At 41.4% G+C, this 12,956-nt stretch overlaps 1 protein-coding gene across 1 annotated transcript; it reads left to right on the top strand.

Moving 5' to 3' along the window:
* Positions 1-219: 219 nt before the first annotated feature.
* LOC132820791 (interferon-induced very large GTPase 1-like) lies at positions 220-7,651 on the top strand. The gene has a single exon (XM_060833103.1). It carries the CDS (start codon positions 235-237, stop codon positions 7,066-7,068), a length of 6,834 nt encoding a protein of 2,277 aa, XP_060689086.1. The 5' UTR covers positions 220-234; the 3' UTR covers positions 7,069-7,651.
* Positions 7,652-12,956: the final 5,305 nt, after the last annotated feature.

The raw sequence follows: 12,956 nt of genomic DNA, 5'->3' as shown, positions 1-12,956 counted from the left end.
CTATTCCCAAGCACTTGAAGACTCATCGTTCTGAACGTGTGGTAAGGGGACAGGAGCAACCTACAAATTGCACCAAAGAGAAGCCTCAGGCCTGGAAGCAACGTTGAGCGGCAGGTCAATTTCACAATAAATTACAGGACAGGAAGTCAGACCAGTGATAAAGCACAGGACAGGATCCCGAATCTCTGGAAATCGAATTTCACCTCAGATCAAACGGAAATTTATTAAAAGGAAATGGGAGAGACTTCACAACGTGGTAACTGGTCTGCAACTCAGCTGCTTGAAAAGGCATCTGGTGGACTGGCACTCAAAGGAATTTTTGTCAGTAAGAATCTGAATGATCTGTTAAAGACGCGGGAAAGACTGCTGGAAGTCCCAAAGACATGCTGTCTATTGGGTCCATCCATGAACCCTACTGAACACACTGAGAGGTTCACGTCTCACACACATGCCGAATATTCTAAGAAGTGTGTGGAACAGTTGGGTCTTGGTATCAGAAGCAGTGTTGAGACTAAATTCTGGAGCTTTGAACTTGATGTTAAGGGAGAGCATAACACTTCCAGCAGCAGTTCTAACAGCACAAAAACTACATACGTCTCTTTTTATAAGATGATCGTTGTACCAATGGCCAGTGTTGAGTTAAACTGCAAGGATCTGAAACTGTCAGAAACTGCTGTCAACTCTCTGAAAGATGTTGAAATGAATCTGCACTATCAGGAGTCAGATCATGTGAAAGATATTTCGAGCGAGCAGTTCCTGGAACGATTTGGGTCACATGTAAACAGCAGCAATATTCACTTTGGGGGAAATTACTTGATAGAAACAGAAAGTGATAAATTGAAAACCCAAGAGAAAGAAGATGCTGAAGAAGTCATGAAAACATTGGTCAACACAGATTTACAAACTAGTGCATTAGGCTTCGTCAGTGCCAGTGTTTCAGCGTCTGCGACTCACTTTAAGTCTAACATTAACTCTACCTGCAAAAAGACTCTATTGGATAAAATAAGTGTCCACATTACTAAGATCGGTGGCCCTGTTGAAGCATCATCAGTTCTAGACTGGAAGAAAGGATTACAGGAACAGGACAGCACTTGGCGCGTCATTGATCGTGGCTCTGTTCACAGCCTAGTTCCTGTCTGGAAAGTAATTCAACAGAACCACAGGACAGACTTTGACAATTATCAATTATTAACTGAAAGCTTGCAGAGATGCTGGGAAAGGAAAACTGGATTACAGGCTGAAGATACAGAAACTGGAAAAGTGACGGAGGTTAATACCAGTATTCAAGATCTGGTGCAGGAAGTAAGCAAATGGAACTCCGTCTCAGAATCAGAGTTTGTTGCAAACTGTATAAGGCACATTTCCCAGTGTGCACACATTAAAGCCTCTTTGGGAAAACACTTCGCAATAGACACAGACAGACTGTGGTATTGTGAATTTATTTGTAAAAGCCCCGTTCAGGAATTCTTCAGTAATGTTTTAAAATGCATTGCAGAGAACAGAATTGTAGGTGTGGATAAAATCTATCTAAAGGTTCAACTGGCACATCTGTTGCAGCCTCAAGAAATAATAAACAGCTTGGATTTTCCAAACATCTCATCAATCTTGCAACAACTGACTGACAATATCAGTGATGAGAAAGAATTAATCTTCTCCAGTTTTAAGGAAGCAAAGGAATATATCAAGAAACTGGAGAAAATGTTACAGGGGCCAGATGTTGGGAACGAATTTCAAAGAAAAGTTTGCAGTGAGCTGGGAAAATCATTGTTTCAGCTACAACAAAGTAAAGATCAGGAGACATCTTTGCTCTTGACTGCACTTCTGCACCCACTATTCCACCAACCTAGTGGAATACTGATTCAGCCTCTAACAGAGGATGGCTGTAAGTACCTGGTCTCTCAGTTAGATCAAATCGAAACCTTCAGGCATGAAATGGAGACAATGCAGAAGGCACAATGCCAAGCATTCCTGCTCCTCAAAGCACTGACTGCCAGAGTCACTGAGTCAGAATATAAAGATCCCAGAATAGTACTAGAAACAATGTTTGCAAAAATGGACAAAGAAATATCGCATCAAGTCCGTGAGGCAGTGATGACTCAGAATGGAAGCTTTTTATCTGACATGGAACTTCTAAAAGAAACATTACTACATTTATCAGCCAAAAAAGATGGACTGGAAAAAAACACACCATCAGAACATCGTGAAACTTTGGAAAGATTCACATTCAGTGATGATAGAGAAAAGAACATCAATAAGTGTACTGAGCAATCAAGCATATCCCACAATGAGACACCACCTCAAATTGTGAATGACTTGGGATTACAAAATTATTTTCCTCATAAACTATCCCTAAATTTCACTCGGGAGATCAGCTGGGATAAACTGAGTGACAGTAAGCTGACTGAGTTAAAAGATGTCCCTTGGCGTTTCCTCCAAAAGATCCTCTCTGCCAATTCTATTGCAAGGAACCTTGAATGGCCACTTGCTCAACAATCAGAAAGTGAGATCGATGCTGATGAAGATTTCAATGGTTTCTTTGAGGGAAAAGAAACCGAGATTTCTGAGATTAATCCTCAAGATATCATTACTGTTATCTTCCTTTGTGCAGATTACTTACTACAACAGGAGCTAATGCTGAAGATGTCTCTATGCCAGTTTGCATTACCCTTTCTGCAGCCATATAGGGATAGTTATTCTACAGAAAAGAAGAGGGATTCCACAGATGAACCTGGTGGCACCCTTCTCCTGTGGGCAATGCGATCTATTGTTAAAAAATGGTGCCCACAATCCCATGTATCAAGTAACAGCTTTGTGCAAGAGCCAATTGTAACTGCAGCCATGCCAACCATTTCCTTCATCAGGATTGGAAGATGCAGTATCTCCAAATCGAAAATTCTCAATTTCACCTTGAGCCAGACACAACAACAACAGAATATCTTCCTGCACTCGGGGATGGACTGTGGACATGTTCCTCGTGACATATCTGATGGACTAGCCGAGATCAGCTGGTACCTTCCATCTGGCAAAAAGAATTTGGACGTATTCCCCGAGGCTGCAGCATTCATTAACCTCCGAGGAGATGCTGAAATTTATCAGAGAAACACTCGGTTTCTTGCTAAAGTCTCTGCTGCTCTCTTTATATTCATTGATGTCATTGGGGAAAAGGAAAGAAAATTCCTTACTTCTCTTGCACAGTCACCAGCCAAATTCTTTCTCATAATCAACTCACACAGCAATCAGCAAAAGATAACCCAACAGCAAACGAAGGAACTGTTCAAAGGTCTACAGTTAAAACCTCAACAATGCATTGTTCGGACAAATTTAAATGATGCAAAGCTTGTGGAAAACCTTTGTTTGAGAATTGAACAAATGATTCTAACTCGGAAAGAGAACAAGACCTCTCTAACCCTGGAGCAAATGGCTGAAATCGCACGAGAAAGTGGGATTCAAATCGATGAACATCATCCCAAAATACAAAGTGCGAAACAACTGGCCTCCAAAATACTGGAAGGCCTTAACCCTGAAGCCATTATTGAATACAAACAGAGGGTGTTACCCTTCCATGGGAAGCCCTGGCAAGATTGGTCTAAAGCTGAGAAAGAGAAGTCTCGCATGAAACTCCGAAAGAACAAGACGACAGAGGTATACAAATATGAGCTGGAGCAAAAGCAGAAAAAAATCCAAGGAGATCTGATCAAGCAGAACTTGTCGAAAGAGATGCAACAATTCATTACAGAACTGATTTCAACTTGTGCAGAAGAGAGAGCGCTTTTCCTACAATGGCTGAAGTTCAATCTGGACAGTAAATCAAGGGAGATAATGTCAAACTTATGCAGCGCTTATAAAACTTTTTTGAAAGACTCAAAGCAAAAGACAAGTGAGCTGAAAGATTTGGATCAGAAAATGTCTGATAGTTCTCTTGGACTTGAGCATTTCATGAGGGAACTGGGTCAGGTTTATGAGATTTCAGTGACAGCAAGTAATATGAGCTCAGAGAGAAAAATAAACAGGAATATATTGAAGTTACCAATAGTTGCAGCTGAACTGTTGCTGCAAGGGTTCCCGCTGGAGCTCATTGATGGAGATGTTTCCAACATACCGGTTCAGTGGGTCACTGCTGTACTGAAGGAAGTAGCTAAGAAAGTGGGCACTGCTTCCCGTGTGTTCGTGGTGACAGTGCTTGGTGTCCAGAGTACAGGGAAGTCTACACTCCTAAATACAATGTTCAGTTTGCAGTTTGCTGTGAGTAGTGGCAGATGTACACGAGGAGCCTTCATGCAGTTTCTCAAGGTCACAGGGCGACTGAGAAAAGATCTTGGCTGCGATTTCATGCTGGTGATTGACACTGAGGGCCTGAAAGCTCCAGAACTCGCAACCCTTACAGACAGTTATGAGCATGATAATGAGCTAGCAACATTTGTCATTGGATTAAGCAATTTAACTTTAGTAAATATAGGGATGGAAAACCCCACCGAGATGAAAGATGTTTTGCAGATTGTTGTGCATTCCTTAATCCGCATGAAACTAACTGGAAAGCGGCCAAGCTGCCTATTTATCCACCAGAATGTTGGCGATGTGTGTGCTTATGATCAGAACCTGAGGAGTCGTCAAAAACTGCTAGAACAACTGGACCAAATGGTAGAGGCTGCAGCTAAACTGGAGAAGGTGGACAAAATGAAGTTCTCAGATGTGATGGCGTATGATGCTAATCAGAGCAACTGGTACATCCCAAGTCTGTGGCATGGCACTCCTCCAATGGCTGCAGTCAATACTGGTTACAGTGAGCAAGTCTTTGAGCTGAAGAAGCACATCATTCAATGTTTAGCAAAACGTAGCAAATCCGAAAGAGCTTTAACAATTCCAGACTTTATCAAGTGGATGCCTGGGCTTTGGGAGCAGGTGAAAAATGAGAACTTCATTTTCAGTTTTCAGAATAGTCTAGTTGCTGAAGCTTACAATCAGCTCTCCACGAAGTACAAGGAGTGGGAATGGAATCTCCGCAAATTTGCACACTCCTATACATGTGAAACTGAAAATAGAATAAAGAATGAAGATGGTCATCTCACCCAACTGCTCCCAAAATTGGAACTGGAGATCAGGAAAACGATTGATGACAAAAAGCAGGACACACTCAATAAACTAAAAAGTCATTTTGAAAGTGGTGCTGATAATGTGCAGCTGATGGAGAAATACAGGGAGCAATTCGAACAAAGCATTTCCATGTTATGTCGGCAACTCCAGGATAATTTATTACAGAAATGTAAAGATACTGTCAACAGGCAAGTGGGATTATCGAAAGTGGATGCTATTTGGGAAGAATTCAACAACAAGATTGAAGAACAAGTCAAGAAACTTTTACAAAATTGTAAAGAAATTCAGCAGGTGTTACATGATGAAGAACTAAAAGCTGCCTTTGAAAGAATGTGGCATGATACGCTCTCTAAATTGAACTATCAGCCCTGCAGTAAAAGAAACATTGAGGTCGAGATCGAGAATCTTCTGAGAGATGACATGGAAACACAAGGAAGAGTGATAAATGCAAGTCTGAAAGAGAAATGCCTGTCAAAGCACGGGAACCGACCCTTTAAGATTCTGGAGAAACACATTAATGTGTCAAACTGGAGGTTGGTTAGAAACTTAGGTAGAATTTCTCCATCAGATTTAGAACAAGCAGGACAGATATCAAATATACTTGAGATCGAATGTAGGGAACAGATCAATAACATTGCAAAAATGGACATGGATTATGATATCAAATATTGTATTGAACTTTTGGACAACATAGACAAAAAAATCAACGATAATGATTCAGATTCAAAGTTTACAATGAGTGAGATTTTCAGGGCAGAGTTTAAACTTCACATGTGTGGCTACGCAGCACCAAGATTCATGGAAATGCAAACCAAATTTATCAACAAACATGATCCACAGAAGAGGCTGGAAAGCAAAAAAGATCAATACTTTGAAGTATTCATAGCGATTTACAAGGAGCAGGATCAGAATCAACAACAAGCAGAACGATTTGTAACACGCTGCTTTATGCCAGCTGTCAGAGATGCCACATTCAACAGTCTCAGCCTGAAAATAGTGGACGATATGAAAAGAAATGACCCTGAAGGAAAGTACACACTCCGCAATAACTTCATTGTAGCACTTCTGATCTATTTAAAACAAACTAACAGCTTTGAAGAATATTACCAGTACATTAATAACCTTGAGAATTTTGCATCCAACTGGCTTCACAAGCAGGTTATTGCATACTGCAAAATGCATTTTAAGGGAGAAATGAAATTTATACATCTAGCTAAGGAAATTGTCAAAGAAATCACTCAACAAGCCATTGAATTTGTCAGAGATGTATCACAGCAGAACATTTCTGGAAATGTTCAGGGCTTCCTTAATCTGTTTGTTGATAAGTTCAAAACAAAATTTGTAATGCCCAAAGAGGAGTTGAAATTTGTTTTATTCCAGAGTGACAGCAATGCAAGGAAATTTGCAGAAGCAGTTCTACTGTCTATTGCAGAGGCAGAGAAGCTCCTCCTCCATGAGGTGACAGGCTGGAATGTTGAAGCAAAGGTGAAAGAATTATCTGTAAAACCGAATAAGGAAATCTTTAAAGGCTTATTCAGTTGCACAAAGAAATGCCCTTTCTGTGGAGTTTTCTGTGATGCAGAGAGCCCTGAGCACCAGCAGCATTTCAGTAAACAGCACAGGCCTGAAGGATTAACTAGTTTTCGATGGAGACACAGCCAGCGTCTTGTGGTGGATGTTTGTACAGCTTCAGTCGCAACTAATGCAGAATTCTGCAATGGTGACACAAATGGTAAGTACGTACCCTACAAGGACTACCAAACAGTCAATGATTACTATAGATCCTGGACTATTCAAAAGGAACTCACTGCAGAGGCAACATCCTACTGGAAAAAAGTTTTTTACACTTACAATGAGAAATTTGCTGAGAGATATGGAGCAAAATGTGCAGAAATTAGCAAATCCTGGGACATTGGATGGGATGAAATAAAGAAGCATCTGAACAAAACATACAGCACAAATATCGAATCCCTGTAGGAATCTTTTCAATATCTGGGCAATGCAAACACCTTAAATCAATCAGAAATTACAGAGTATATATGGAAATGCCAAGAAATGCATTACTGTAAACTTTCAAATGCCACAATGCTAAATTAAAAGTTAGGAGAAATGTTTTCACTCACGTTTTATTAAGTATAATTAAGTTATGGAATGTTATTAGGGAAAGGAACTGGAGAGGATATTGGAAATTAAGTCAGGAAACAGTCAGATATATTTCTAACAGGAATTTGGGATATGAGGAAGAGGGATTGAAAGGTGTAGAGAGAAAGTGTTGAGAGACCGAGGGACATGGAGAAGGTAGTGAGTGACATGGACTGAGTAACTGAGGGATAGGGTGAGAAATATGTTAAAATTGTGGATTGGCCAGGTCAACATTTGTAAGAAAGGTTTAATCTCACTGCCAATTCCTGATTCTCTTTCTTAAGAATAGAGCACTGTATCAGACACACAATCAGCTTCCTGGTCAGTTTCTTCTCAGTTATGTATTACATAGCTCTGAATGCATCAGTCTGAAGTGTAGGGAAATAATAGTTGCTTATGAATCTGTACCAAGAAAAGCTTGCACGATGTAATTATATTCTTAAATATCGTTAATATGCTGCAGGTTCTGAAAAGCCACATTATTCATATTTTTACTGAGTGAATTTGAAAAGATTCACAAATATTCAAACTGAAGCAGTAACAGGCATCTGCAAGTACAATGTGAGGCAGGAATCTGAGTAGATAGTTTCAGTACAGAATGGGCTGAATGGCCAGTTTGGTGCTTTAATTCTGAGCATTCAATGATTTATGTCAGTTCTGCCTGTAACCTCTATCTCTGAAACTGAAGAACCAGAGGATGCATGACCTTAATGGGCAGAGTTGGTTTTACTTTTGTTGCCAACTTGAGACAAGGATATTGTCACAGTGGGACAGGAACAAGTTCCTTTATGAACTGCAACAGAACAAACACAAAGATAAACTACTTCACGAGGAAATGCACCTTCATGCCATCTGAATTCTCCCTCCACAGAAATTCTACCATCTACAAATCCACACACAGTATCTGACTTAGACAATAAGATGTAGAAGTAGACTATTCACACCATTGATCTCAGGGAGTCCCTCTCCCACTGCAATTCCAGGTCATTTCCTACTCTATGTTACTTTCTCCCCACCCCCACCTTCCTCTAGCTTATCTCTCCACGCTTCAGGCTCTCTGCCTTTATTCGTGATGAAGGGCTTTTGCCCGAAACGTCGATTTCACTGCACTTTGGATGCTGCCTGAACTGCTGTGCTCTTCCAGCACCACTGATCCTGAATCTGGTTTCCAGCATCTGCAGTCATTGTTTTTACCTCTATTCAGAGCATTGGGTCTGCTCCATCATTAAATGAGATTTTGGTTGAGTTGATAATTGTCAACTCCACTCTCCTTCCTTTTCCCCATCGTAATTAAAATAAATCTATCTCAGCTTTGAATATACTTCATAACCCAGGCTTGAGTGTCCTTTATAGTAAAGAATTTCACAGATTCACTACCCATTGAAAGAAAAAATGCCTCCACATCCTTGTCTTACAGAACCTCATTCTGAGATTACGTCTCTGGTTGTAGACTCTCTCGTAAGGGGAAGCTTATCTTTGAACCATAGTATCATGGAATCCCTACAATGTGGAAATGGACCATTTGGCCCAACAAATTCACAGACCCTTCAAACAGTATCCCACCCCGACCCTATCACTCTACATTTACTAGATTAGAATGGTGCTGGAAAAGCACAGCAGTTCAGGCAGCATCCGAGGAGCAGTAAAATCGATGTTTCAGGCAAAAGCCTTTCATCAGGAATACAGGCAGAGAGCCTGAAGGGTGGAGAGATAAATGAGAGGAGGGTGGGGTACATTCACCCCTGACTAATGCACCGAATGTACACGTCCCTGAACACTATGGGCAATTTAGCATGGTCAGTCCACCTAGCCTGAACATCCTTGGACTGTCATGTCTCAGTAAAATAATCTCTGAAAGGAATTTCTGCAGAAATACAGTCCGATAAAGAGGATAATAAGTGAAACCTGACAGTACTTGCTCCTCCCTACGTCTCCATTATCTGAGTAGAATTGTCTGAAACAACCCAAGAAACCACTGGGGCCATGACAGCTTTGGATCATCTTCATACAGAAGAAGAAACAGCAGAACTAACATTGGGTTAACTGATGAGCAAGGGATTTGAACCAGGAAAGTGCTGATTCCTTGATGAGATGGCAGCACTCACAGTGAGATTGTAAGAACGTATAACGAGACATGTCTTGAATTAATTTAAATAATGAAAAAGCGCTGCTTGCAATTGTTATTTTAACTGTGTGTTCTATTGAGAATCTAGGTGTACTTTGTGTCCTCTGCTAATTACTGAGTACAAGAACTCAACAACAGTGAAGATAGTCATTCGGCTAAAAATGTGTGGGTGCCTTCAAGTAATTAATAGTACTTTTAGCATTAATCATCAATTAAAAATCACACAACACCAGGTTATAGTCCAACAGGTTTAATTGGAAGCACTACGTTTCGGAGCACTGCCCCTTCGCCAGGTGATTGTAAAGGAGCAGCGCTCCAAAAGCTAGTGCTTCCAAATAAACCTGTTGGACCATAACCTGGTGCTGTGTGATTTTTCACTTTGTACATCCCAGTCCAATGCCGGCATCTCCAAATCATCAAGTAATGATTGGTTACAATGCTTGCAGTAAAATAGTAAATTTGATAAAGTGAAGCATTCTGAGTTAGTTCAGTCCATAGCTGGTTTGTAATAAAACAGAATAATGCAAAGTAACAGTATTACTCAGACAACTGTTGGTAGAAGTTTAAGACATTTTAATGTATCACTGCAAGTTGGTGCAAAAAATAACCTTGAATTGAGGGAAAGACGGAGGGAGAAGAATAGTTAAGATTCAGAAGTTAGACTCCGGCTCCTTGAAATAATACGAGAGGCTAACTACTTACACTTTTACTGGGTTACAGTTGAATGTCATTGTATCAACAATAATAAATGATATAAAACTGAAAGCTCAGGATCACAGCTATGTTACAGAAGAGGAGGAGGTCATTGAGCCCAACAGATCGACACCAGCTCATTGAATGAGCTCTTTATCCACTGCCAATCTCCCACTTTTTACAATATATTTGCAGTTATATTTATCAAAATAATCATCCAATGCCTCCTCCTGTTACCGTGGTGTATACACTGAAGCCCAGCTCCTCAATACAAAAGCACCAAGAACTCAGCGTTTCCTGTTCTGGTCTGTTTATTTGCCTTCAGCCATTACTGTGATGCTTTAATCTGAACTACAGTTGCATTTCTATGATATGATGTGAAATTAACATAGCTGTTATTGCCTGAGTAGCTGTAATTGAATAAAGTAGATTTTAGCTGTACATGAATGGTGTCCTGTCAAATCCTTCACTCAGCTGAGCAAAGAATTCCCAGTTCCACACTATGTTCACAAAGGATTGTCTGTGCAGCTGAATCTTATTCCTTGATCCAGTTTATTTAAACATTGGTCATTATCAAAAATCCCCTAAATCCTGAAACCCCAATGCAATCTCATATCCTCCAGTCCATTACTGACCTGATATTCATAAAAGTATAGCAACTTCACAGAAGTTCATTTGGCTCATCATAACCATGTCTCAATTCCCTCCCTAATGGCATTTTGGATCTACCTACAGCCCACGGACTGCAGTGGTTCAAGAAAGCAGCTAACCCCCACCTTCTGAAGAACAACTCGGGCCAGGCAATAAATGTTGACCCGCTAGTGACACTCAGACCATCTGAGTGAACAAAAAAAACTTCCAGCTCTTGGTCCATAGGTCGGTTGCAGGGCCTCAAGTACACTCCTACATACCGATGTATGTGATTAGATCTCTGCTTTTACTAGCCTTTCAGATTGTAAACTTCAGACTTTCAACCACTATCTGGTTAAATAATTTTCTTCAATTCCTCTCTAATCTCTCCACTGTTTTTGTTAAATCTACCTGCTAAGGGAAATGGGTACTTTCTATCGACTTTGCCCGTACTCATCATCCTCTGTCGTTGCAAAGAAACCATCCCAGCTGTCCAGTCTTTCTGTATTATTAGAATTGTTTTCAGGCAATAACCTGTAAATCTCCTCTGCATGCTCTCCTCTGTAATCACAGCTTTCTTGTAATACAGAGAGTAGAACTGGATACGGTACATTAGCTGTTAGTTAACTAGCTACAGCAATAGCATCCACCCAAAACTATGGAAAATTACACATCTGTATCCCATCTACAAAAACTTGGGTATTGCAGACAATTACTTCTCAAACATCAACAAAATGATGTCCTTGAAAGTACTATCAAGTGACACTTATGCATGGAACACAAAAAGGAACAGGCCATTTGGCCCACCATGTCTGTGCTAATTATAACGTCATTCGAAAGTTAGTCCATCTGTCTGCCTATGGTATGTATTCCTCTCATCCCTGGAGCAGGAGAGTCGACGTTTTGGGCATACGCCCAGGGCTTATTCCTGAAATGTCGATTCTCCTGTTCCTCAGTTGCTGCCTGCCTGGCTGTGCTTTTCCAGCACCACACTTCTTGACTCTGATCACCAGCATCTGCAATCCTCACTTTCTCCTTCCTCTATTCCCTGCCTGTTCATGTGTCTGGCTAAATGTCTGTTAAATATTGCTATCATATCTGTGTCTACCAATTCCCTTAGCAATGTGTTCCAGGTACCTACCAACCTCTGTGTAAAAAAACTTGCCTCGCACATCTCTTTTAAACTTATTTGATAATGGGTCCACCGTGATCTCCTTTGCAGTTGGGGGTGAGTGATCCACCTTCCAGAATTCACCTCAGTCACTTCTCACTATTGCCCTCTGCTCATTATAATGCCGAGTCTGGGATCTACCAAGCTTCATTGCAGCCTTGACTCTCACATGGACCAAAGGGCTTAACTCCAAGGGGTGTGGAGAGAGTGACTACACTCCACTGACTGTGGCATTAAGGAACCCCAGCAAAATTGAAGTAACTGGTAACATGGGAGAAAGCCTCTCCATTGGTTGGAATAACACTGAGCACAAAAGATTGTTTCAATTCATAGGATCACAGACAAAATGATGCCACTCAGCCTATTAGGTCCACGTGGTTCTCTGGGCATTCCATGTTATCTCCTCCACTTCCCGTGCCTCTGCCCTTGAATCCCAGGCCTTCAACTGCAAAAAGGATAGAACGCCCTTTGTCCTCATCTTCCACCCCATTACTCTCTGGACACAGCACATTATCCTCTGCCATTTCTGCCACCTACAAACAGACCCCACCATCAGAAATATATTTCCCTTCCCACTCCCATTTGTGATCCGCAGAGACCATTCCCTCCTTGATTCCCTCATTAGGCGCCCCCACCAACCGGCACCTTCCCTTGTTGCTGCAAGGGGTGTAAAACCTATGCTCATACCTCCCACCTCACCTCCGTCCAAGGCCCCAAAGGATCCTTCCATATCCGATAGAGATTTCCCTGTACATCCAAACACCTCATCTACTGCGTCCATAGTTTTCGATGTGGTCTCCTCTACATTGGGGAGACAGGATGCCAACGCACGGAATGTTTCCAAGAATATCTCTGCGACAAAATAACCCCACCCCCTGTGGCTGACCACTTCAACTCCCCCCTCCCACTCCTGGGCCTCCTCCACCACCAAATCCAAGCCATTCGACATCTAAAGGAAGATGGCCTCATCTTCCACCTTGGGACCCTCCACCCACACAGGATCAATGTTGACTTCACCGGTTTCCCTATTTCCCCACCCCCGCCCCCCACCTTATCCCAGATTCAACCTCCCAACTCAGCACCATCCTCTTGACCCATCTTACC

Source organism: Hemiscyllium ocellatum, chromosome 1, assembly GCF_020745735.1.
Source record: "Hemiscyllium ocellatum isolate sHemOce1 chromosome 1, sHemOce1.pat.X.cur, whole genome shotgun sequence".
NCBI lineage: Eukaryota > Metazoa > Chordata > Chondrichthyes > Orectolobiformes > Hemiscylliidae > Hemiscyllium > Hemiscyllium ocellatum.
The sequence above is the reverse complement of the archived record's forward strand: the minus strand, read 5'-3'. Positions and strand labels throughout refer to the sequence as shown.

Bases quoted from the DNA above. Each gene is read 5' to 3' on its own strand.
- LOC132820791 (XM_060833103.1), top strand. From the start codon at position 235: ATGGGAGAGACTTCACAACGTGGTAACTGGTCTGCAACTCAGCTGCTT.